This window comes from Triturus cristatus, chromosome 2_2 (genome assembly GCF_964204655.1).
Source record: "Triturus cristatus chromosome 2_2, aTriCri1.1, whole genome shotgun sequence".
NCBI lineage: Eukaryota > Metazoa > Chordata > Amphibia > Caudata > Salamandridae > Triturus > Triturus cristatus.
This window is the reverse complement of record NC_140582.1, coordinates 331,820,498-331,847,718: the sequence shown is the minus strand read 5'-3', so window position 1 is coordinate 331,847,718 and position 27,221 is coordinate 331,820,498. Positions and strand designations below refer to the sequence as shown.

The window sequence follows — 27,221 nt, the reverse complement described above, 5'->3', positions numbered from 1 at the left end:
CGGATGTTACTCACAAGGGCTGGAAGTCGTCAGCAGGCATGAAGACGTGGGCTCGCTGCTGCTACTGCTGCCCGCCCTCCATTACAAAGGGGGTTTAAAAGTCCTTTCTCCAATAGGAAGCAGGCACACACAAGCTCGCCTGCAGCCCCGTGATGATGCTGTGTGTGTGTGCAGGGAGGGCCGGGCTCCCAGCCTGCCCCGGGACAGAGGGGTAGCACCGTCGCCCCAGGGTGGCCTAGGCAAACAAAACCTGCTCGAAACTGGTTGCCACGCATCACAGTGCCGTGCTCACTGCTGCAGCAGTGCATATGTGCAAGTCACGAGGTGGGGTGCAATGCCCAACATTTAAGTATTTATATGCAAAGAGCGCCTGAGGTAGCAGCTACAGCGGCTATTTGGTGGGAAAGAGGCCCTCGGCCTGGAGAAGTGCCTTTTTGGACGTCTTTGCTGCTCTACTGGGTGCCAGAGTATGGAACTGTGCTAGGATGGGGTGGAAAGTGTACCTCTCAGACTCACCTCCACTATCCTCTCACACTGTGTGCCTTTGCCGGCACAGGGCCCGCCGAGAACGAACACCACCAGAGGCTTCATGACAGTGCTTAGAACACAGCGAAGGCTGGGAGGAATGCGGGACAGCGAGCCGAGGATACTGTACAACATGCAGAGGCTGGTGAAAGGCGGCGCAGGACACACCCGAGGCAGGGGCGGTACACCCGGCCTCCGAGGAGCCAGGAAACCAGAACTGAAACTGGCAGGGAGGAGGGCTACTAATATAGAAGAAAGACTACCACGGATATCCTGGTTCGAGTCTGATACCAGGACGGAACTATGCAAAGTTAAAATAGGAGGTCTGATGCGAATATGTTTTATTTCCACCTCTTGTGTCGCCACATATTTGTCAATACACAGTACATATAAGATGAATTCGAAATTAAAATCAGTCACTTGAAGATGGCCGCCACCTTTTAAATGTTCATTAAAGAGCCTTTCTCGGCCTCCTTCGAGTCAGCCATGTTGGGAAGTGAGGATTTTTAAGTCATTCTCACAGAGCAACATGTTGCAAGGAAATACTAACATTTCGTCATAGCAAAGAGAGCAATAATTTCACTAATGAATATTAGAAAATACATGTGAGACATCCAGCTGTTTTTTTAATGTGAGCAATTGGTATAAAAAGCTCTTACACTGGAGATAGAGCTCGATTTTACATCTTTAGTCAAATGATAATTGGACTCGTTCCCCAATGGAATTCGCTTTGATAAATATAAAACAAATCAAATATATTGCTTTAATCTTTGACACAGCCATAGCTGTTGCTCCGGCATCAGCCTGAGCCACATGGAAAGACGAAGACGTCACCATCGATACAAGTCACCAAGTTCTAAATAAATAATAAGAACAAGCGCTCGCCATTGCCTTGTCCTCCCCGTGACCCTGTGCGCCTCTGAGCGCCGTGCCTGCTTCACAGCTGTTGTGAAGACTTTTCTTATCTGCTTGTTAAATAAACAAGCAGATAAGTAAAGTCTTCACGACAGTCGTGAAGCAGGTGAGGCAGTCCATCAAAAAGCCAAAGGGAGGCAACGAAAAGCTCTCCTTTCCAATGGGAAGCCAGCGTTTACCATAAACGCTAACGCTACCCAATGGAAATGATGGGCGTGGCTCGAGTCCCCTTCTGGAAACTGACTTGTTTACTATAGCTCTCGCAGACGAGGAGGGCATGCGCACTCCAACGCCAGGCGAGACCTAAAAACAAGTGATTAACAAAATGCATGTTCATTTTAACAAAGGTGCAGATTATCGTGTTATACTATTGTGAAAGACAAGTAAAACGCAGATGATTTTAATTCCTACCCTTGTTTTATTTAGGTTAAGGTTGGACTTGCTTACATAGTGATGAACATTGATGTGTGCAGTCATTGAAATGTAGGTCTGATTTTCTCAAAAATAGTTATAAAGGACAAAGGAGTGGGCTGGTGATGCAGGAAGATTGGCACAATATCTGTTTGAAGATGGGTACGGTTAGCAGTTATGTTGTGGCTGGCATGTCCACTTTCTGTCTTCACAGTAGAATGTGCAGTCTTAATGTATGATGGCATGGGTGTGTGTGTGAGCAAAAAAGCAACTCTTGGAGTGCCAGATCCATGAAAGATTTCCATGATATCCACATAAGATGCATGTACATAAACTCAATGTAAGTGATAGTCATTTACAGAATAGAGCTCATCTTGAAAACATGGCATTATTGCGACCGACTTGGATCTACGCTGGGCGCATGCAGGGGATGGTCACAACGTTGCCTGTCTTTGGCTACCCCAATAAGGTATTTTTTCATGGTGTTTGCTATGTTTACACTTGTCCCAGAAGGAGGGGGTTATTCCATGTTCAAAAGAAGAAGGTACGGCCCAATCAAGAAAAGCATCCAGTTTCTGCAACAGAGTGGGCTATAGCCCTTTTCTTTTTCCTTCGTGCACGACGTATATAATTTTAGCTTTCAACATTTTTGAGTTGCAAAACACAAGATAATAATCACCCTGGTTTTATGACCAAAAGGATACTGTCTCTTTAAAACAGCATTTACATTCCAGTGGTTGATACAGACTTTAAACACTAATTTTCAAGGCGATACCAGACCAAAAATGGCCAAGAACACGTCTTTCGAGCACGCATTCCGTGCTTCCTACGTGTATTTTGGAGGACGACAGTTTTAACTGGTCGGTGCTTTAACCTAGAAAATTGTGATGACTGTACATCTCCTACCCTAAGGGCCAAATGGGCTCGTTTTAAAGTATCTCCCAGCTTTGTTTTTCTTATTACAGAAAAGCTCTGAAAACTGAAGAGTGTGTAAGGCCGCTGGAATGTAACATGTTGATAGGAACCCAAGTCTGGCCTCCTCAAATGAGGAAAAAAAACGAAAATGAAGATGTGGAATTTCTGTTTTTGGACATTTGTTTTACAGCATTCTACGTCGTAAGCCAAAGAATAGCCAGCATAAGGTGCCGGCCCCAAGGTTAGCTGAACTATATTTCTTTTATTCTTTGTGTCAGAAAATGGCTTGATGGCATCACGGTCTCGATATTTTAAGAGACTAACCAGAACTGTAAATGAACTGGCAAGCAAATGTTTTCTTCATTACTTTTCATGTGCGAAAAAAAGTGGTGCACTTGTACAGACAGACCTCATGGGGTGGTTTAAGATTATTTGTTACTTTTTTATTTGTATTTTTCCTGCATTCTCTGTTTTCACTTGTTGACTCTTGAACTTGTCCTTGTGTTTAAAAAGTTTGTGCTATTAAAATGATTTTTCTTGCAGTGTTTGTGACCAATATTTCCTTAGTTTTAAAGCATGACCTTTATCCCGAAACTTCTATTTGGAGCAGTATATAGATTGGCAGCCACTTGGGCTTCTTGATTGGCTTTCATACAGGGTCCAAATGTGTTATGTCAAGGAAAATTCACATCTTAAGTGTTTGTCAGGATGCCAAAGTGTTTTAGCGTGGGCATTCTTTCTCCTCTTGATTCTTCATTAGAAACTGTAATCCTCCCCCACCCCAACATTACTGCTTTAGTTTAAGCGTTCCCCCCCCCTGACCCAAGCGGGTGAGTGGTATTCCCCAGGCATCAACGTGCTGTTCCTCAATTCTGTGAAGTCATTGTTGAAAGTACCACCTTCTTGCATGTATATTGACCCAAAACATGTTAAGTGAAAATTAAATATCTAGTTTTTCTTCTGTAAACTCAATCTTAGTACTATGTTGTAAAACTATGATCCAAGCCTTGTGTTGCATGATTTACAGTAGATGACATGTAGCACACGGTTACATCATATGATTATGTGCTGTAGTAGGCAGTGGCTGTTAGCGTGCTGATATGGCGGGCAAGCTCTCCATAAAAATATGATCAGGTAGCCTGTGCCTTTATCATGCAAGAACTAGGTATAAACGGCAAATACCTTTCGATTTGCTCTGATGTCCTTCTATAATATGGATCACCCCGGAGCAATAACAAGGGAGTGTACCCTCATTTGCAGGGGAGTGGGACCCCCATGAAAGTGAGGGAATTCTTTCCCTGCGCCCAAGTCCTATTACCATTATGGGTGCAGAGGCAAAGAGGCCGCTAGCAGACACAATGACTGTGTGAGACATAGAGGTGGCACAAAAAGGCACCCCTTGGAAGTGGAAATCAGGATCCCAGGCATCCTCATGCAGGCAGGTGCAGTCACTCCCGGTGCCCTCCAGAAGGGGTATCCCAGCCCTTATTCAGAAGTGAGGCTGGGTTACGCTCTGCAGTGAAAGTCAGACCAGTGGTTTGAAACTGCTTGTGCGCCTTTCAGTGATGTGCTTCTCACAGTGCAGGCACACGTTTGTGCCTGCACTGCGAAGAGCACATTTATTGTGATAGGACACACTGTCCAATGTCTATCTGTGTTACTATCTGTCTGTCTGTCTCTGTCTGTCCATACTACCCTGTAAATCTATTTTTGAGCTCATGTTATTGAAATGTAAAATTTGCCCACCCCCCCCCCAAAGTAGTCATTTACTTTCAAAATGTAGATCCATTGCAAATTCAAGATAGATGGATGTTCTTTTCCCTAGAACAGAATATTTATATAAAAGCATTATATAGACAAGAAGTTCGTCACAGAAGTGGAGTAATTTGCGGCATCTAATTCATTAGCCCCGGATCCAGAATTTGTTAGAACTCTTTCAATACATTTTTATTTTTCGGAATGTTTACACTACATTTTGATGGAATTTACAGAAAATATAGGTATTGAGCAGAAAAAGTACAAAGTCAAATGCAACAGCAGATGGCAGCTAATTGTTGTGCTGCTGACTGACACTGGTTTTTGAAAACTTGAAGGATTACTATGGAGATGGGAAAAAAGGTTTTAAATTCATGGAACAAAGGTGGCATAAGCGTCAATATTGTTATAGAGAGCATTCTGCAGTAGAGGAAGAAACACTTAAAAAGAATGGAAACGGGGGTGTAATGGCACAGGAAGGAGGCAGAAGAGTACAGTTTGGAAACCACTTGAGACAGTGGTAAAAACATAATGGGGAAAGTCAATAGGAACTGTGATTTAGGAGCTGAGGGGCTTGGAATTTTGTCCAGGGCTCAGCGATGGAAGAACTGCAACTAGAGTTGTAGAGATGGATATGATAACAGCCCCAGACATCCAAAGCAGGAGTTGGCCACCGTGTCAAATACTGCACAGAAACTCAGGAGACCAAAGATAAAGGTGATGAGCAGGAGAAAGAAAGGTAGGTAGTTGAATCAGTCTTGCTGGAAGAATGGGACCTTCTTGACTCAGATTCGCATAACAAGGAGCGCAAGGAAAAATACAAAGCGAGCTGAATGTGAAAAGGGTTTTCGAAGATCTTAAGAGTCAGATTCACAAGGCCAAGGTTTACAAGGTCAGAAATCTATTTATGTAGGATTAAGTTTACATTTGGAGCATATTTCCAACGTTTATGGGGTTCAGAAAGAACAACACAGGCATTCCTAAAAATGCATAGCAGCCAAAGATTTCTAAAAAACTGTGAATTATCAAAGTGTACTACTGTATGTGTGGAATTTACAGACACTGAGAAATTCTCGCAAGAGTGAATGGTGCAGAAATGTGCATTTGCAGACTGGGTTTATTCTTCTCCGGATGTTAAAGCATTTTTCAGTGTAGAGACACTCTTCCCTTTAAACCTCCCAAAATAGTTTTGTTGTGTTTCCAACAAGAGATGATGATTATCCATACACTTGAACGTTTGTGGATTTTCACTGCAGTATACAGAGCCGCTCCTCCTGGAATTCCACCATTGTTACCCATACATCAGTCCATATTGCTGGATTTTCTATATACAGAACGGAATTTTACAAGAATAAAATTTCCGATTCTGTGACATAACTCTTGCAAATTCTTTGATTGTGGTCCTAAGTAGACCATAGGCTCACAAATGTACTGGAAATCAGGTCCTTAAATAGGAACAGTAGAAAGTGAATGGGTGATGTGTAGTAAGGTATTCCAACCCATGTTTTGAAAAAGGAGAATAGACAGAAGGAGCAGCACTCACCAGAATAGAGGAAAGTATTAATAAAGGAATAATAAAATGGAAAAAGGAGAACGTATGTTGCACATAGATCAACCACTCTTTAAACTAACTGAATGTCTTCCAAGGTTCCACGTTGGGTGGGGTTTAATGAATCCTTAAACAGAGATGAGAAAATGCCTGCTATTCCTGTCTAATAGATATATATTTGAAACAACCTATAATTTTTTACAAATATCATATACTAACCTATATATTAACCTACATTGTTGGTTGTACACCACTTATAAAGAATGAATATTTCAGTTCCAATCCAGCCACTATTAATAACTCAGTTTCGTCTTTATCTTTAAGGGCACAGCCACACCTACCATATCACTCATTACAGCACACATCATTGGTACTCCTGGCACACCAAAGTACCCACAGGGGAAAAGGCCTGTTCCATCCCGTTTGTACTTTAAGGAGGGCCTGTGGCTGCTACTTTCATGGGCTAAAAGCACACCTGTATGTATGGCGCACAGTGTATGGCATTTCGCAGTGCCCTTTGACTTCTGTATGGATATTGGGCATGGACTTTATCAGGGATCTTTACTTTAAGTGCAGTGTTGTGTGCTGAATACATGACCACAGGGCACACATGTAAGTGAAGCAGAGAATGATGAACTACATACAGCGATTTAGGGCATAATGGTTACAGCTTTATTAAATGTCTTGTGCAATAGACATACAAATGTAGTGGGCACCTGCGTTATCGTCTGTTTTGTGAATATTCTTTTTGATGACTTCAGAGACCATATGGGCGCATAGTTAAAAATAAAAATATCAAGTGGATTTCAATGGGGTTTAGATTTTGAATCCTTACTGCCCTGTCCCTTAATCTAAAAATATTTCAGTGAATTTTTTCATTTTTTTACAATGCTTTTTTCATTGATGTGTTGGAATTTTGAATGATATATTTTGTCCACAGTTTGTAATATCACTAGACCCGTCCCGAGGCATACCACGCTGGCACCTAGCAGATGTCATGGCCCATAGCCCTAAGCTTTGCCTAACCCACAACTTGCCAGTAGTGAAAATATATTTTTTGTGGGTGCCAGGGAGAAGGGATGGCCTTCCACCAAAACTTGTGCCCAGCATGCATGCATAATCTCTTTCAGAGAGGACTATAGCCATTTCTTAAAGGCTTTCAGTACAGGGTACGACCTAGTACTGTCGGGTACGACCCAGTACTGTCGGGACCAAGTCTTAAGCCCAGTACCACTGCTCCATTATAATTTTTATTTTAACCTTTTTGTATTCTGTGAACCATAATTGTAATTCATAGCTATCTATACACGTTTTATGTGTTAAGGCCTAATTATAGTAAGGTGGCCAAAATGTGCATTTTGAATCCATGTTTCTTGGGACGAGAAACTGGCCCACAAACTAAGCAACTAAAATAAAGTAATTTTGGGGGAATTGAAGGGACTATTAAACTCCCTCTGTCATGTTCCTTATCCTTACTCGGTGTTTTGGGTGTGCTTACCATGTCACCTCATGATCCTAGAAAATATATTTTTTTCCAAAACAAGTTCTGTAGATCTCATCTCATCTCAGGTCTGTGGACTTCTACACGAATGCCTGAGCAGAACTGTCCAGTTCCCAGCAGCTAAAAAGATGGCAAGCAGGTTTAAACGTTTTGGCCACAGACTCAGCTGTTTATTTTGTACCAAAAAATGCTAAATTAAGTTTTACTACATCAAACATGTGCGCACAACATTGCAACCTCTGTTTTGGAGGTATGTTTGTGTTGATGATTAAAATATTGATATGGGATTTTTAATGAGAAACCTTACATTTGTAGACCACCTATGAAAACAACCCCAATCAACCTTCATTAAATGCTCCAAAATCAAGATTAGGTGGCCAATTGCTTTTTTAAATATTTTGTACAAATTTAGCAATAAAAGCCAAAATTATTAGCGGGGTAACTGGAAAAGAGTTATTTCACAGCTGCTGCTTTTTCCATGTAAATATGAAATTACAACTATTGCCACAAAATATACAACTTGCTCTATAATTCTCTGATTTAAACAAAGATTTTAGCTTAAATGTTTCAAAAGGTAATAACATCACTCACCTCACAAAGTTAACTCAGCTGTTTATTGCCTTTTTCAGGCATTGGAAGAAGTACCAATTTTGATCAGCTAGTGTAAACCTACCCAGTTGATGGACTTAAAGGATCTTTTTTTTGTCTGCCACAGGAAACTCGAACCTAAATATAATTCAAACAGGGTGGAACAATATTTTCCTTTATTACCATGAAATTGCTTTGTTTCTCTGTTCCTGCAAAACATCACAGAGACTATCAAACCAACATATTTTTGAGAGCTCACTGTACATGACAAGAATTCCAAACATATTACATCTATTTTCAAAGTCCAATGGTGTGTATCCTAAAGTGTTGTTAGTAGGACATATATATATTAAACACAAATGTACTATACCTTCTGCTTCCAGAGGCCTCAAAGTGTTAACTGAGTTACAACCTAAAACGTAATACAAGTTTTAGAACATAATTGGGATGCTCCGAACCATTAAGGCACCTCTTTTATGATAAGAAGTGTATAAATGTGGTATTCTGCAGAGTGCAACATTATAAATGTTTTATAATATATTTTACTCTGGGAGGCAGAAAGGAGAGGCTTAATAAAAGGTCACTCTTGTGCTTCCATGCTAGGCAAATCTATTTGTCTTTTTATAGGACTCCTACGCATTTTCATGGTGTTTGGATATCTCTTGTAACAGTGTAATAGTCTGGCCATGTTAAAATTAGGGTAGCTGAAATGGTGCAGAGGTTCCCACCTAATAGAGGTACCAGCTGATCACCAGCATACCGTTATCATTGTGAGCAGCCTGGTTCCACTAGCGAAGGTATGCTGATATAGAATGCAACAATGGAAACCTGGATCTCCCCAAAATTACCGTTAACAGCATCTGAAATTATTGTCATTTTGAGAGCAAGAATTAAATTAGTAATCTTGGACCTCAAAATGACTTAACTGTGCTCAATTGTTACTTCCAATTCCATGTCAATATGAAAACCAGAACTAAGAAAAGAAAAAGGAATACTACCCAAGGTCTTAGTGAGAGTGTATTTGTATCATTGTAGCAGTGACAAGGCACTACAAGTTTTGAATGGAGGAAAGACTCACCCAATTTCCATGTGTAGCACATATACTTGATTTTCAAAATTCTGATTAGGATATCCTGAAAAATAAGCTGGTAATGACCATTGACAATAATTGTTTAGTTTCAGTGTAGGCATGAAACCTATTCTTGTTTTTAACCTTGTTATTGGAGTTCCAAAAATACGAAGGACTATACAATAGAATACACATACTAAATTACTGAATTTAAAAATATTCCACAATGGGTTATTTCATAAAGTTATAAAGATACAAGATGAAAACATCAATGAATAGTTCATGTTAGGCTTTGGGGTTTTCTGTGGATCTAACCCAGCTTGCCAAATGAGCTGAAATGCCAATAGTATTTTAAGAAAGGAGTAAGCAATCTAGAGAGGGAAATGCCATACAATGTCCGTGGTCACTTTTATGAAAAGCCATTTTTAAGGAAAAAACTAACTGGATATGCTTTGGCCCTCATGCTAAAGGCAGGTCATTCCAAAATGCTGACTGTATCACAAAGAAGGTGCAACTCAATGCTTGATGCCAAGAAATTAGATTTAGCTGCCAGCATTGTGGCTTATGAATATTTTCTTTGTAAGTTATTTTCAGAAAACACGTGCATTTTAAAAATGTTTCGGAGTGATCAGTTGCAACCATGTGTTTTATATTCCCTGCTTTTTTATTCTTATGTTTATTAATTTCTCAGTTATTATCCTGATACTCCTGCTTACCTGGAACTCCTTTCCATCAAGCCGCTCCAAAAAAAAACGTATTTGCCAAGGCATCTTTGTCAGATTGATTGATAATACAAATTACTCACTCCAAGAATAATAATCTTCAAGTTTAATGTAGTCTCATTTGTGCGTCTTTTGTAATTCGCCATGGTGACACTCTTTCTCCTCCGTTTTATATGACAGTCCTCTTCGTCTTGAGAATGTTTGCAAAAATATAGTTGCTTTCCTCCATCCAGCATTTTTTGTGTTGGTGGGCCTGTGAACTTGAAGCGAGTTTGTTTCATTCAGCAAGTACCCCAAACCATTATGACAACTGAAATCTCTTACCCACCTGGTTTTTATTTACTTCTATATATTAGGCTCATTTTTTGTCCATTTTCTTTTCGAATCCTAGCCTCTAGTTTTTATAGGAGGCCAGACAATATCTATGACTTGACTGCTTTGAAAGTTGAAATAATCATACATAGTCACACAGGTAGCCAACAACCTCCATTTGCTTGAAACCATGCTTCTGTTGGATTCTGCAATGTAAGGGCTTGGTATTCCCTGTGGTTCGCCTAATGAAGAAAACAATGACCAACATGAGCCTCTCCGGTAAGTTAAAGAATTGCAAGTGCTTTGAGAAAATATGACATACCCCTAGACTCTTTATGAAGTACACTTAATTGCCACGGATGGGGAGGGGGGGGGGGGAGTTTAGGGGGGGAGGGGTGTTGGTTAAAACTGTTTGTTTTTCAGCCAACACCCTGATCAATGAGATATGAGTCGAAGATAAGGTCACCCAAGTCAACTGTAAACCAAAATTAGGTGAGGCAGATATGGTCCTCAGATTAATTAATTCTGACAGGGTAAGACCTGTTGCTGGCCAATGATCAAATGAACTATAATACTGCCCCCCTTGCCCATGGAGGGCTGGTTGTAAATTAAGGGTTCAAAAAATTGTTTGTTCCAATTACTATAATGAAGATTTGAAATAAGAGAATAAAATAATAAGTTAAATGTATTTATCTTTAAAAAAATGGAAATAAAAAGGAGTGTATTTTTGTATATGTATTTAGCAGGATATTAAAAACAACAGAAAGAAAAGAAGCCTCTGAATGTGCTGAAAAGCCGCAGCAGCCCAGTAGCAGGACTAAAATAAGCCACAGGGTGTGCTGAAAGCCGCATCTCGGTCTCAAAAGGAAAATGAGCAGCTGGTTGCACTGAACACCTGCAGTTGCCCAACAGGATTATAGGGAATCGCCTGGCATGCGTTGGCAGCAGTAGAACAGCCACTGGGTTGGCGGGGACCATGGGTCCCATTATGGGAAGCCTCACCTGGCCCGGACAATGAAAAGATTGACAGATTGATAGCTCTTTCTCAATTCTGTGGGTGGTGATGCATGGCCGTTCTTAGTTGGTGGAGCGATTTGTCTGGTTAATTCCGATAACGAATTAGACTCCTCCATGCTAACTAGTTACACGACCCCAGTACATTATGTGCATACTTTAGATCAGAAAATTAATTGATGGATGGACCTAATAGTCTAGATTACATATAGGATAATATATTGTGAATACATTCATTATATTTGGCATTGGTTTTAAATTCTAAATTTGATCATAATTTTTTTTTTCTTGTATATAATTTTGTGTTCCATGTCACACTGGCATCAAATAACACTCCCAGGCACAAGAAAGCTGAGACCTTAGAGAGGGTGTGAGTTCCTGCCCTGAAAGTTTTAGACTGTGTTGAGCGTGGGCTGGCTGTCAAAATATGTGATTAATTGAAATTAACCTCTAGAACTAGACTGTTCATAAAACTAACAAATCTATCCAGGAGGAACTGCAGTCCCACCGCAGTGCGGGCCATAAGTACTGCATCGTCAGCATATAGGAGCACTGGTTGTGACCTCGTTCCCACCCTGGGGCAATCAGCCATGGCAGAAAAAAGAGAAAGTTCCAGTTCGTTAATATAAAGGGAGAATAGGAAAGGAGCCAAGATACAGCCCTTGTGTACTCCCCTGGAAGTCCTAAAATCCTCGGTAAGCTCCGCACCCAGGGATTACCTCACAGCTGCAAAAGTGTTGGCATACAAATTTGACAGGAGTAACAGGAGTTCTGGGTCTGCGTCCATAGCAAGGAACAGATCCCACAACTTACGCCTGTTTACCCTGTCAAATGCAGACGTGAGGTCCATAATGCTAGGTGAAGCGATCATGGCTGGGCAACAGCATACTTATTTATGGATAGGTACAGATTAATACATTGATCAATGGTCGAATTGCTCTGCCTGAAGCCGTATTGGACCTCTGAGAAAATACCCTTTTTATCCACCCATGTTGACCACCTATCCAAAAGTATCCTTCCAAGAACTTTCACTGCGACATCAATAGGTGAAATGGGGCGGTAGCATTGGGGGTTTTACCTATCACCTTTCTTAAACAGCGGAACGGTAATGGCTGTGGACCATGATATCGGAGCTCCTATCCTCACTGCCGTATTTAAAATTAGTGTCAAGATTGGCCCCCAAACCTCGATGCGGTCCCTGAATGGGGAGGCCATCGGGGCCTAGGGCCTTATTACATGAGAGCCTGGATGTCATGAGAAACCCCCCTCAAGTCACATTTGCTTTCCCTAATGTTAGGCCAGCCTGACCCGCCTCATTATCTAAGAGCCCCCCATTATATATTTCCTTAAAATGGGCAACTAATAGCTATATTTCTGTGCACTGTGAAAGTGATTTTTACCCATCATATTGTGGATGAGTCTTTCTCTCTCACATTGTACACATGTCTGAGTCAAGCTTGTAGTTTACTTCATCTAAGGCTTTGCTATCCGGTATTACAGCTGGCCGAAAAAGGACAAGTTTCGAGTTCAGGTTTCCAATCAGTGGCGTAGGAAGGGGGGGTGTGGTGGGTGCGGGCCGGCCCGGTTGTCATCACTGAGGGGGTGACAAAATGGCAAAAATATGTGTTTTAAACACATATTTTTGCCATTTTGTCAAGCCGGGGGTGACAAGAAATTTTCCGCACCAGGTACCACCTGACCTTGCTACGCCACTGTTTCCAATGTCTTGGCCATTCTATCAGCAAGAAGGGTTTGTGAACATTGTTTTATAAAATGATGCATTTTCTGCTGTAGTTATATAACCAGCGGCTTAAAACTATTTCTGTTTCTTTGCTACTATTTTACGTATTCTTCAGTGGTGGCTGGTGACATTTGAAAGTGGTGAGGCGTAAACTTTCTGTCGGATTGCACCGTGGCGAGCGAGCGCAGCGAGCGAGCCCGAACATCTTAAGGGCGGGAAATTTTGAAAAAAAAAATGGGTAAATGGTGCATTTTCAAGCAAATTTGAGAAGCAAGAAGGTTAATAAAGCAATTGTGAAAGTGCAGTTATTACATTAATAAAGGGATGTCCTATAACAACAACATGCAGATAGAAATGTTTCTGAAGCTAGGCCCTGCCAGTGCCACGCACCTCTGAGCAATATACACTAATGGTGGGTATGCTTGTGAAGTTCACTCACTAAGCCCTCACAACACTGTGACCCATACACTGTCAGCCAGGGGACACACCACAAAGACATGGTGTGAGCTTCCACAGTGAGCTCAGGACACGGCCTACTAACCTGCACTAATGGAATTTTGTCCTTGAAGATCATATGGCAGCTTTGTTGAGGAAAGTTTTCAGGTCACATATCCACAGAAAGGCAAGCCTCACCACCTACTCTGAGAAAAGATTTGGCCTTGAATGTCCAAACACCTACCAAACTCACCTATCACACCTACAGCATGGACAAGATGACAGTCCAGCAAAGCCATCTAATGCACCTCTACACACCGCCAAATGCGCTTTGCCGTGTGTTTTTGCAAGGTCACTGATAGACTGGGTACATATACGGTAAGCGTCTTTTGATAGAAAACATGACTTTTCGCTAGAAAGCGCAGATATTAAAAAGAAAAAGAGCCAGCGCTACTAACTTCTAGAGAGGGAGCTATGCAGCGCGCCAGCCTTTTGGGTACCACTAGGAGGAGAGCAGTATGAGATCTTTTCAATGTCAACAACAGCTTAAGACACCCTTTCATTCCCTGAGGGTAGCACCTGCAACTGACTACAAACACCGCCATTTGAGGTGGCAAGTGGGTCCCGCTTAAAATAAACAAACACTGCCAATATTTGACCCTTTTATATTATATGCTCTGAGATTGAATGTAGTCATTTTCGTCCCAAATCACCCATGATAGCTGATTAACGTTTTAGTAATGCGCTAACGACCACAGCACAGTGGAAGCAGACATTCATAAAAATACGAGATGCATACTGGCGATTGCAATTGAGCATTCAACTGAAGCACACATCGTTTAAAAATCCAAGTTAATAAAAATGGGTAACAGCCTTCCGTTGTTTTCGGAACCTAAACGAAAGCCAGGAACGTGACACACTGAGCTCTCACGTGTACCCCATGGAAGAGCCGTTCACGGTCTCTGCCACTCCATAGGACAGGCTCTCACTCCGATGCTGCGAAGTCACCTTGCACTCGCACTCACTCCCGCGGAACAGCCTTTCCCTTCAGCTCTATGGGACAGTCTTTCACACTCTCCTCCACCCCGTAGATGAGCCTTTCGCTCGCCCCCGACTTCTGGGACAGCCTTTCACTTTCACTCGGTGCTACTGAGCTGCCGTGTAGTCTCCCTCGCATCTCATGGAACAGCCTTTCTTTCTCCCACTCAATGAGGAGGCCTTTTACACTCACGCCGATACTAAATTGTCACCCTTTTACTCCCAGTGACAACTTAGCTGCCAGTTCACTCCACTGAAAAGCTGTCACTTTTTCGTATTGACCCCAATACTCTAAAAAAGCCTTTTTCACTCTTACACCGACGCGTTCTTTTTAAACTAATGCACATCTCTATTAATTTTGCATATAAAAAGATAACTTGTTCATATATTACTATGGTACACTTCAGCAATGACTCTCACTTCGAAACCGGGGTACAGCCATTCACTCTCATTTCTCCATTAAAGCGACGCCTTTAACTCTCGCTTCCACACTATGGAACAGCCGTACCCCTCTCTATAACGACAGGTAATTGGTATTTAGGTTTACTTCCATAATGTGGTACACCAATTTCACTCTCCCTCCGAAAGTATGCCTCAGTCTTTCATCCTCACTAAGAAGCCATGGTGGTGCAAACAGTTCGAAGTAAGAGTGCTTCAAATTCAAACTTCTCATATCATTCTATAATTCCTTCTTCTAAAGCTCTTAAACTATCGCACGCATGATGTCCACAGTATATAAAAGTATATTGTGCCCTTGCTCTGTCTAAGCAGTTCAATCACACTTGCTAGTAGTCCCAGCTCGCGCTCCAATACTCGCGGGGGAGGGGTTGGGGGTCGCACGGGGAAGATTAAAATAAAGCTTTAAGCAACTTACCGAGTCCGCGCCGTCTCTGCTCCTCCTGTGCCGGCCCGACAACCATGTTGGCACCTTGGCAAATATCGCCTGCATCTCAGCCTATCCAGACGCTGCTCCAGCAGCCGCGCCAGGATTGGCTTGAGCAGTAGTGCGCATGTTCTGTTTGGGGCTTAACATTTTTTGCAACCAGCCCACACATGCGCACTAGGCTGCTCATTAGAAGAGCGGCATGGAACAACCCTCGCTCTTCTAATGAGCTGCGCCTAGTGCGCATGTTCGGGCTGGTCGCAAAGCATTTTCAGCCCTAAACAAAATATGCGCACTCTTGGTGTGCGCCCCGCAGACCACCGACCTGAGGCTGATACATGTTATCGCATCAGAGACTTGCAGCTGAACTCCTCTGCTGCCCCGCCCCCTTCTGGGCCGACTGTCTCCGGTGGCCTGGGATAGATGATTGCATTGCAAATGTGAGTGTCAGAGAGAGTGACGGCAACTCTCAACTTGAGTGTGGTGCCGCCAGCAAATTAATTAGTGGGGCAACGCTCAAGCGCCATAATGGACCTCAACCAGCCTTCAGACTGAGCAGCACAGAGTGATCCCGCTCTGGGCTCCAAGCTGACTTTTAGATATTCCCTGAATGGAATTACATGAATATAATTGTCAGTCAATCCATAAATTCAGTACTCATTGCTGTCTGAATATAGAGTGAAGTGCAGATAAGGAAATGAATCTACAAGTATATTGTTTCAGAGACAAGTCCAAAGATTTCCTTAACCCAGGAATCTGAAACTTCTCTTAATGCCCTTTCCTTACGTTGGCATCTGTTGTGGAACAGATTAGACTTACTCCATGAGGTGGTGTTGAGATACTCTGGAAGTCAAAGTGACTATCAACCCACTTGAAGTCTAAAACTTCTTCATTGTGGAAAACAAGCAAACATTGATGTCACAGGACAGATACAGTGATTCATCTCCCTAGGGAGTAGAGAATTAAATGCTAGGTTCCCCCCAAATGTTTCAACATATATACATTTTCTTCTCCTTATGCAGTTGAACGAGGATACACGTGATAGCAACCGACATTTTAGATAGGGTGTTAGCAGGTGCATGACTGTCTCATGAGAAGAGTACAAAAGACCTTGAAAAAGATACAACCAGGAAGTGTTCCATATGCTGAGCTAGCACAAATGAGATTTCCTACTTGACTATGTCAGGCGTGAAAACACGGCTGTGGACGTCCAAGCGAGTAGGCCCAAGCACCTTAGTTTAACATTGCCCTACAAAATTGCTGCGAGTTAAGTAACATTCCCTCCAGTAAATACGCTACATGTCAAAATGTATAGCATTCATTTAAAATCAGTTAGAAATCCAATACTCAACAATAATTAATTAACTTGCTTGTAATTTGGGAATGCAATCTATGCACTAGTAGGTCACAAAATGTCCAGCCATAGGGGTAGCAGAACAGCCTGTCTATTATATATTAAACATGTCACTATGTGCGACCTTGTGTGATTGGCTGCTGACATAGGGCTGGTGGCTGGAAAGGTCAACAGACCACAATCCCGCCACCCCCTCCAATTTCCTGAGGCCACCTGACACAATTCCAAAAAGGGAAGCTGTCCAGCGGGAACAACTGCCCAGTTGCAAATGAGTTATCTTCTCCTTCGATTTGTGATTAACTTTTCAATGGTTTGTGACTGCAGTGGTAGTCAGAAACCATTGATGCATTTAATTTTGATTCGCAGTTAGAAAAGTATGCCCCTTGGTCACCCTTCCGAATTGCATTTCGGAATCAGTTGAAAAACCCATTTTGTGATTTGGAAAGCATTTTGCAAATCTCAAAAGGGGATTCTTATGTTAAGAAATGTCACTTTGCAGTCACAAGCTGTGTGATTTTTGCAAATGGAAGGGTTTGTGACTACAAAATCGTTTCATACATCTGGCCCTATGCCTTGTAAACTCTTAGTAAGGAGAACAAATGCAAAACGAAATAACCTTTGGAATAATTTGAAACACTTGTGAAATGCCCAAATCCTGGGTTCCTTCCGTGTCACACAAGGCTGGATTGATAAACAAAAAGTTTGGAAAAAACTGAAGTTCTGGACTTTCACACCAAGTCTGTATTTTGAACGAGTCTTGTTAGACGTCTTCCTGACCAGGCCAGGACTCTACTAATGTATTCCATCCCCAGACTGCTGATGTTCATGCATTCAAATGTCTGTAAATCTAAAAAAAAATGGAACCAGGTTTATCTTATTAGGCCGGCAGGTACAGTGGCACTTGGACTTAAGACTGCTAATGGCCCACTGCTTTCCTATTATGGCTTGTTTCCAACTCTGCTAAGGACAAAACCCAGTCAATAGTTTTCATGGCTTCCATTATGGTCCCTGCTACTCTTGCCACACTACTGAACATGTAGGAGTCTATACGCAAAGGCATTGTGGACAGCGGCGGTTTCTTCACAGGGGCGCATGGACGCTGACCCTCAACTGCTGCGAGCTACTTCTTCCCAGGCTCATTTTGATGAATGAAATTAGCCCCATACGGCCATACCTCCATTCATTGTAGTTCCTAATGGGGCAGGGCTATTGAGCTCCCAGTGGGAGGGACGAGGAGCTGAGGCTGTTAACTGAGCTGCGCATTTCAGATTGGCCGGTATTTTTACTGTGGCCAAGCTGACATGCGCAGCTCAGGCTTACACATTGAAGGCTACCATGGAGCTGCATGAGCAAAGACAAAGCCCCATCGGTTTTCAATGGAGCGTTGTGCTTGCATGTCTCAGCCAATCCTAGCACTGCTCTTATGCTGCTTAGTATTATATGCAGCATAAGAGCAGTGCTTGGATTGGCTGGGAAACTCAGGCTTATTTTTCCCAGCCAGGATTGGAAACACATCTTCACAAGCAAGCAGTACGAGGCGGGATGATTAACCTCGGGACTCTGAGTGCTTTCAGTATAAAAAGATTGTCATGGTAACTCTCTTTAAAGTATTCACATTTATGCCACACCACTTTCAAAGTCAGCAGCCGCCACTGATAGTGGAGTATATAAAGTAGTACCCCCGTAATACTTATTTACGTGCTCCTAAAATGGGAATATTCATATGCAACTAGTATGAATAGATATTAGTTAATAATAGATAATAGTTGCATGTTTTGGGGCTGCTTCAGAAAGGCGTGTAAGAGTAAATAAAACTACTGTTGTAGCACTACTTCAGTACTCAAAATCTTTCCTGATTCTGCACCTTTGACTGAATAAGACTGATTTGGTCTCAGGAATGGATCACTTTAGAAGAGAAGAAGGTATCTGCTTTGTTCGACCCAATTTTTATTAAATCTCTAAGTGCGCTTTGGCACATTTATCATTACATCCTCCATAACAGACTCTACCTTGAAAATGAATTTGCGATTTTGTCCTTTACAGTCCAGGTAAAAACAAAAGCATTCCTATTGTATTTATCAGACATGGGGCTGGTGGATTGTTGGTTCATCACGGCTCGTCTCCTTCCCTGCTAGTCTTTGATGGGTTTATTCTCCCTTTGATCAAACAGATTCAGGCTTTCCGTTCAAATTCTGATGTTAAGCTAGTGATGCAAAAATCATCAAAATAAAGTAGAGTGATTAGTTCTTCTTCACAATTAATTTCTATTCACTTGCACCACAAAGGTCACAGTTGCCTGACCAATTTCCACATCCCTTTAATTTTTCCTCAACACCCTTTTGTAACACCCTTTTGTACTTCAAGTTAACAGCCTTCACCCCTATCTTTTCCTGGAGCCACAAGAATGTTTTCTGCTGGCCAATGGGATGCACCAGGCTATTTCTATACAGCCTGTACCACACTGTACCATAGTGTACGCCATTTATATATTTTCCTTTTATTGAGGTTTTGTGATGTGGTTTGGCTCACTCTCTTGTTGTTCATAATTATTATTGTACGATTTGGCTGGATAATTTGTTTTAATGCACTTAATGTATTTCCTTGTAACTTATTGCCTTATACGTATAGGTTACCTAATTTACTTATTTGTCTGTAACTTGCCACTTTATGTAAAGTGCTTTTGGGCAATGTCCACTCTATATAAAATGTCATTAATAGATCATGAAGTATCTATAGGAAAGTGCCCCTTTTTGACATGGTCGCCCCCACCTTTTGCCCTAGTACAGATGCTTTTCGACTGGAAGTACACTGGGTCCCTGCTTACAGGCCGCCAGTGCCTGTGCTCTTTTCCTTAAAACAGGTAAATGTCTAACTGTAACCCAATTGGCTAGGACTTTAGCTCATCTTTAAGTCTCTAGTAAATGGTACCTCTGGTACCCAGGGCATAGGTACTAAAGAAAGAGTGTCCCTATGAGCTGCAGCATGTATTATGCCACCCAAAGAGACCCACACAAAAACTGCATGCAGCCTGCCATTGCAGGATGCGTGGAATGGTACAAACCATTTTGAAAACACGACATGGCACACTCCCTGTGTACCATGCCCATTGCATTTACTATATGTAAGTCACCCCTACAGCAGGCTTAGAGCCCTAAGGCTGGGTGCATTATATTATATGTGAGGACATATTTGCATGAGCAGATATGCTCCTGTGATGTCTGGTTCCATTTCCATGACATTGCAAGTGATCAGGAAGCCATCTTGAGCATATGTACTGGGCACTGGTCATTACGAGTTACCCAGCTACATAATGGCTTCTCTGAAAATATTGGTATTTGGTATCAAACACCTCGTCTGAATAAATCCACACTGATGCCAAATTAGCTAGTCAGTAGAGGTGTTGCCCTATCAAACTAGGCACACCCCTAAGGTGGGCCACGTGAAGGGGACACTCGAAGAAGAGTTTCACCATCTTGTTTTTGGTAAAACTAGGAACTCAGGATCAGGTTTATGTTCACTCTCCACAGGCAGTGTCATCGAGGGGGTATTGTCACCCCAGGGGCAAGTAGCCCATTGACTACTACCTTATACTCCCCTTAATACCCCTACATTCAGTATTTAGGTGGTCCCCTGACACCAGGAAGTCTGATTCATCTATTGGGAACTGAAGGAAGGACAAAGAAGAGCAGTCACCTCAAGAACTGAGGACTTCACCACTACTTGGCACCAAACCCTACCTCGCTCGTGAAACCTCGACAGTTGCACTGACCCGACTTGTACAGTAGTTGTTCCGCCTCCCAAAGCTGTGGAGAATCATCCAGCAACTTCAACAACCAGGCAGCTTCTCCCTTGGGGGGGGGGGAGGAGCCATCCTCCTACATCTTCAGGAACCTAAAGCATCTACCCTGTACCTCATGTTGTTCGTCACAGGGTCCACTGAAGGCGGAGCAACAGAGGAGGAGGTCCCTGAGGCTATATGAGGTCAGCCTCATCTCCCTTCCGAGTTACAAGACACTAGACCCTCCAGGAGCCCTCCTGCACCAATACACTTACAACTGGGGCACTTGTTTGCGCTCAAAGCTTGTTTGTGTTCAATCCAAACCCTACCGCTGCAAAAACGTTCCTGCACGTCGATGGCCTAAAGGAGAGATGAGCTCCACACAGAGAGTGGCACTACTTTGTTTCTTTTCCATCCTCTGCAGGTACCCCAAGAACCATGAGAGCATCCAACGCTAAGTGGCCAGCCAGCACCTCTGGACTCAAGTCCCTCAGTGGAGTTCACAACTTCTGCCTGCGTCCCCTTGGTCTAGAAGTCCCCACGAGCTGAGCTCCATATTGGGTTCTGCTGGACTTGTCCCAAAGTCCTACCCTTGCAGATTCTGTTGTATTGACAGGCCCCTTTAAACTTTACTGTGAAGCGCTCGAGGCTACCAATGTGACCAGCACCTTTGCACCAGGACACACCAGGGCAGTGCAACCCGAACTGCTAGTGGTTTCTTGGACCCTGGGCCCTAAGCAACTTATACCCTAAAGGATACCTTCTACAACCACTTGCAAGTATACCTATGCAGTAAATGTCTTATCCTCCCATTGGATAACATTATAGCATTTAAGGCTTATGCCTCAAATCGGACAGCTCTGATGTTCTACTGTTTTACCTGTAAAAATCTATATTGTCTAAAGTTCTTACCTGATCCCAAAGATCTTGGTATCTAAAATTATATAAACATCTGTGTTATTTTCTAAATTGGTCTGGAGTTTATTCTTGAGGGTGTGTCTCATTTATTAACTCTGTGTGTAAAACAAATGCCTAACTGCCTTCTGATAAGCCTAAATTGCTCGACCAGACTACCACAAGTAGAGCACTTGGGATTATTAATGTACACCCTGTAAAACAATAAGGGTCCTCTGTACGTTTTGCATGATGTGATATTACAGTTGCACCACCACATAAAAAGCCAGCTTCCTACAGTATCTTGCATGCCATATCGAGGTACAGGCTTTGTCTTGATTTGATTATGCAAGTAACCTCCTCCTGGAATTTCATGAGCAAGTACTTAGAGGACTTGTGAAGCGATTCCCCCCCCCCCCCCCCCACAGCTTTCCTGCATTTTTGCCTACTCGGATGACTTTCTTATAATGAGCCCCCTATCTGAATCTAAACCTGAAAAGGAGTGAGCACATTATTCCAGGATTCAGAAATCAGCATGGGGTCTCTGATTTTGAGCCAGATACATTTCAAAACCCAAGATATTGTAGACTAATATCTCTTTAACAAAACTCCAATATTTTGCAACAGGTTATTTGTATATCCAACTCAGATGCTCTGCTCGGCCACCACCGTGAAACAATGCACTCTCCTATTATGCAGAAGTCACATAGAGCCATCCATGTCAAAACTGCCCTTATCTGCAATAAAGATTTTGAGCCTATTGGCTGCGGAGGGAGGTGTCTGTTGGTCGGGAGTTGGTTGCTGAGGACTCCAGTGTATTGGTGATTCTGTTGCCAGCCCAGAGGGAGGTTTCCGTGCTACCCCTCTGGTGGAGTTGCAGGTATGTGGAGAGCATCCTTCTGTTCCAGTGCCTCGGTATGATAACACAGGGCAAGTTGTGATAGGGCCCTTATTTGTACTCTTCTTTATTAATATTTTAGTGTTCCCTTTTTGAGAATTTTACCATTAGAGACAAGTGTTGGATACTTTTTGCTTTACTGCTGTCAAACATAATTTGTTACCCTAGTTGCATTTCAGTAGATTGAAATGGTGTTGAGGTCATGTAAAAAAAGTGATGATCATTCTACAAATTAAACATGGCATAGAGTGCATGGGTGTTGGCCAATAGAAGGCATCAAACCCCAAATTATTAAATTCTCACTATACCAGCAAAAAAGTGATATTAACGATTCCTAAGCTATTGACAGACAAAGACTGAAGTCTAGTTACCCTGCCTTTGTTGGATCCAAAAGGGACTGTTGAGAGCATGTTTTTCAGATGTGTAACAGAAGAGCTCGGCGTGACTGTTTGATTTGATTTAGCTGCAAACATTCTGCCCAATGTTGAGAGTTGTGCCAAGATTTATAGTTTTCTTTTTCTTTCTTGTTCTCTAAATCTGTTATGGTTGCCAAGAAGCAAACACTAGGAAATCATATCTTCAAAGCGGATCGAAATATTTTTCGTGGAAAATATAACTCGCAAATTAACAGATGCAATTTCTTGACATTCGGTTAATACTGCCTTATGACTTCAAGGTCTCACACGTATTTATGAAAATGTTTTCCTAGGTTTGAGTATATGGAAATGATTTATATAAATCTACCTACTTTCTTCCAACTAGAGAGGAGGTTGCATTTTTATTTGAAATTATAGGCAGCAACTAACGGTCTTTAGGCTAGTATACTGTTTTTGCAGCTTTTTGCCTCTGATGAATTTTGATTCTGTTAGAGGCACAGCTGCATATTTAGTAAGTCTGGGTGGAGTTCTGCTACGCGGAACTCCGCAAAGTGCAAAAAAAAACTTTGCTGCGGTACGCGGAGATCCGCAAGTGGCGGAGTGCGTTGGATAAATACTGTTCACAGTGATTTTCAATGCCAGGTGCTTGTCTGCACTGTGTAATCATTGCGCACTGCACCATGCACAGCGCAAGCGGGCGCTGCTTCTTTTCTGTCGCTCAAGAAGATTTTTACTCAAGCGGCAGCTTTCTCAACGCAAGTGGACAGTTTCTGAACGCAAGCGGTCGCAAGCATACGCGACCATTCGCAATGAGAAATCTGACCACCTATGTTGAGAAATCGTGCCGGGAGATTGATTTTCCACGCTCGCGCTCGCCAACTTGATGGTGACGATCGCAAACGAGGAAAAATCTTGCGGGGAGGTGGATTTTCCTCGCTTACCAACTTGACATTGACGAACGCGAGCGAGGGAAAAAACTAACGGAGCGGAGATTGTCGGAACTCCACGAGCTCCGCGGAGTGCGGCAATCTCCGCAAACTCCGAAGTTCACTGCCCAGACTGCTGATTGAAATATAGATGAATAAATACATGGACATGCAAAAGTGCATTGCAGTTGAATGCCTTGGCAGTGTGAGACTTGAGGCAGTGCGAGGGCTATGGTGTATCTCCCGTTAATGCAGATGATGGAGGACATTTTTATTATCAACAGCTGTTGTACTATCAGCTTTCTAGAAAATGAATGATGACATTTCATAGCTGAAAATGTGGTTGTCCTTCCGATATTTTGTAGGTCTAGATGCTTTGTTGTTTAGCTTTTTGAGTTATTCATTTTGTGAGAAAAACAGAAGTTAATAGTTAAGTGGTGGCTTGCATCAACCCGCCTTGTATTTCCTCACCATGTATCAACTCCCCAGCAGCCGTGAGGTATGCTATACAACGTGCAAATAAAGTCACTCAGATTCTTCACATAGGCTGCGATCTCTGGACGTTTTTTCCTCCATGGCCGTTTGTAAGTTATTTAGTCTCTTTCTGGTCTTACAGTCCTCAAACACAGACATTGAGCCCAGGTTTGCCCTTGGTAAAGCAGCAGTGAGGTTACCGGCACATTAGAAGGCATAAGGTGACCACTGTACTTCACTGTTATCCCTAGAGTGCGTTATAGAAATGTAATACATGGGATTCTGTAATCTCTGTATAAACGACAGTCACTAATTACTTTATTATAAAGAAAAGATGTTACAACTCAACTATTATAAGGTTATGACAGTCGAGTTCTGACTTCACAATGCCTGCTGCCAGAACCAGCAGCTGAGGTGAAAGGCAGGTCAGGGCAAGGAGCATAACTAAAGCAGCTGTTTAAAGCAACAAACAGACCTTTGCTTTACTTTCTTCTGCTCTGTTTTAATAGCTAACAATGATAAGCAGAGAGAATGTTTTTTTTTCACTCCTTAGACGACTTATATTGAACTGTTTCTAATATCGGTTTGCAACTAACATTGACCAGGTTTTTATGTGTTTAATTTTACCCTATAGGCTTTATTTGTTTCATGTTTGCAGACATGCTCCCTCTTTTATATGAAAGAACAATTCACAAAGGTTTTAAGTGGTTTGTTGGAAAGGTTATGGTGTGACCATGTATTACATGGGATAAAGTACCTCAAGGCATACATGATAAGGATATTGCAAGTCACCTCAGAATTCCATAGCCTTATAAAGGAAATCAGCCTTCGGCCTTGTTCCTCTATATGGTTATGTAACTCCTTGGTGACTCGCAATATCCTTATAATGTATAGCAAGGGGCGTTTATGCCTTATAAAACTAGCAAAATTTGTGATGAAGTGGAAGTAGCGTGAAACAGAACCAATGTAAGATGGATTTCAGCGGGAAAGCTGTAACATCTTTCGTTGCCTTGAACACTTTCATTGGGATGCTTCCTGCCCCAGGCTTCCTTGGAGGTTTACACAGTTGGCTAATGCAGTCTCAGACAGATTAATGTTGGATAAATGTCAGAGACCAGAACTATGGCAATGTCAATTCAGCATTTCAGGTTTCTGAGGTACATTCCATGAAAACCGATGCCATTTAGCACTGCTAACATATTCAACATGTTTGTGTAGAGCATTGTGATCCTTGTGTTACAATAAAGTGAAATGCTTTCATAAGATTTTTAATTAACACTGCATACGTCATTTTACAATTAGAAAAAGTTAAAAGTAATTTTTGCTTTGTCAAGCATCTGTCGGGCAAATCAAATTTCAAGGCAATATACAATTTTAGCTTACTTCTCTGCCCGTCTTCTCTGTGGTGCCAGGGTTGGGGCTATCTCTGCACCATGAAGCCAGCTCTCAGATTCCAAAGAGGAAAAATAGAAGGATGAGTTTAAGAAAGTACATATAATCCTGGGTGGCTGTTTTTGACCACAACATCCGAGGGCAAAGAGTCATAACTAAGTCCCTGGTAGTTCCAGAGTATGGAAAGGGTCAGAAACACCAATAATAGCCCTGCAAAGTTGACAGAAATAGTTGTCTTACACCACACAAGGATTAATTAAGGAATTTCATGTATTTTGTGCTTTAACCCCAGGTTCGGACTGCTTCACGACCCCCAAATATACAGATGAAAGTAATCTCCCAAAGGGAAACACTCAAAGATCAAGTCCACATTTCACATTGGTCAATCACGTTACATAAACCATGGTCTCAGATGCCCTAACGTTGTGGTGCAGTCATCCCTCCATATGTAACGACCAACAAGGAGACTTGTATGTTGTGATTAAAAATACATAGTCAGTCTTTATTCTTTGTTTAAAAAACAAAACAAAAAGACAATGACAGCCCAGCCAGCACGTTTCGTCCCCACACAGAACTTCATCAGGGATTGTGATACTTAATTTCATACAAATTAAATGTCAATAAACTCTTAGTCCCCAAGTGTTTCTTAAAACAATGTTAAATCTCTTAAAGCCAGCAAGACGTTGCATTTCACTGGGAAGAAAAAGGCACCAGGCCTATGGCCTTGGGTCCGGTTTAGGCACAGGCGGGCTTCGCTTTGGCATGCCTTTGACACTCCATCAGCACGCCCAGGAATCGAAATATCACAAAATCCCTGATGAAGTCCTGTGTGGGGGTGAAACGCGGTGGCTGGGCTGTCATTGTCTATTATTTATTTTTACGAAAAAATTAAGATTAAAGATTGACCATGTGTTTTTAATCCATGACATTTGTCTCCTTATTGGATTTACATATGGATGGATGACTACACCTCAACTTTATGGACATTTGAGACCATGGTTTATGTAACATGTTATTGACCAATGTGAAAATTTGACTTGATTTTGAGTGCTTCCCCTTTGGGAGATTACAGAAACGTAGAATGTTGAAGTGCTACTGAAGAGGAAGATTACACAGGAAATTAGTACACTGGCAAGTGTCCCCAAAAATCAAACTTATGGACAATGGCTGCTTTGTAATTGGGCAGAATACAGAAGAATATAAAAAATACTTGTGTTTGTAGTCACGTGGTTATGTATCAGGGGAGCACTTCATCTAATGACAAGGATTGGATGCAACCCCATGCATTTCAAAGATTCAGTGCTTCGTTCTACCCGCATCATTTTTTTCTTTTTTAATATGTTTATTAGGGTTTTATAACACATATTACAATCATGTCAAGCAATATCAATACTGCATAATAAAGGCTAAATCAAAAAACAAAATTATAAGCAAACTCTGGGTGAAAAACCATAATATGTTAAACACAAAAAGAACCACATCAGTAATTTGTCTACCTGCCTAAAGAAGAAAACATCCATATACTGTACCCTTAAAATATCCATTCATAACTATAAATGGGGAGACAACTTACAGCTGGGACTGTCTGGGACGTTTAAGCCACCTCTGGAAATCCAGTTACAATCTCTATTGGGTTTTAGTTAGGGCTATGTTGCACAACACTGTATGCTTAACTCAGTTTATTCTAGGTAACCTTTATAAAGGACTCTAATCTCTATTTATAGCCAGTGGCTTGTACAGCGACACACATCTAAT

The 27,221-nt window shown here is 42.0% G+C and overlaps 1 protein-coding gene across 4 annotated transcripts in view; it reads left to right on the top strand.

Moving 5' to 3' along the window:
* The window catches only part of NPNT (nephronectin), a 236,636-nt gene that overhangs the window by 40,683 nt on the left and 168,732 nt on the right, over window positions 1-27,221 (top strand). For 2 of the 4 annotated variants that reach the window (XM_085641403.1, XM_085641405.1), the window contains exon 3: window positions 2,957-3,007. The exons of the other annotated variants lie outside the window; for them this stretch is intronic. In XM_085641403.1, the coding sequence (XP_085497529.1) occupies window positions 2,957-3,007 (51 nt within the window). The remainder of the gene's footprint in view (window positions 1-2,956; window positions 3,008-27,221) is intronic. 4 annotated transcript variants of the gene reach the window in all.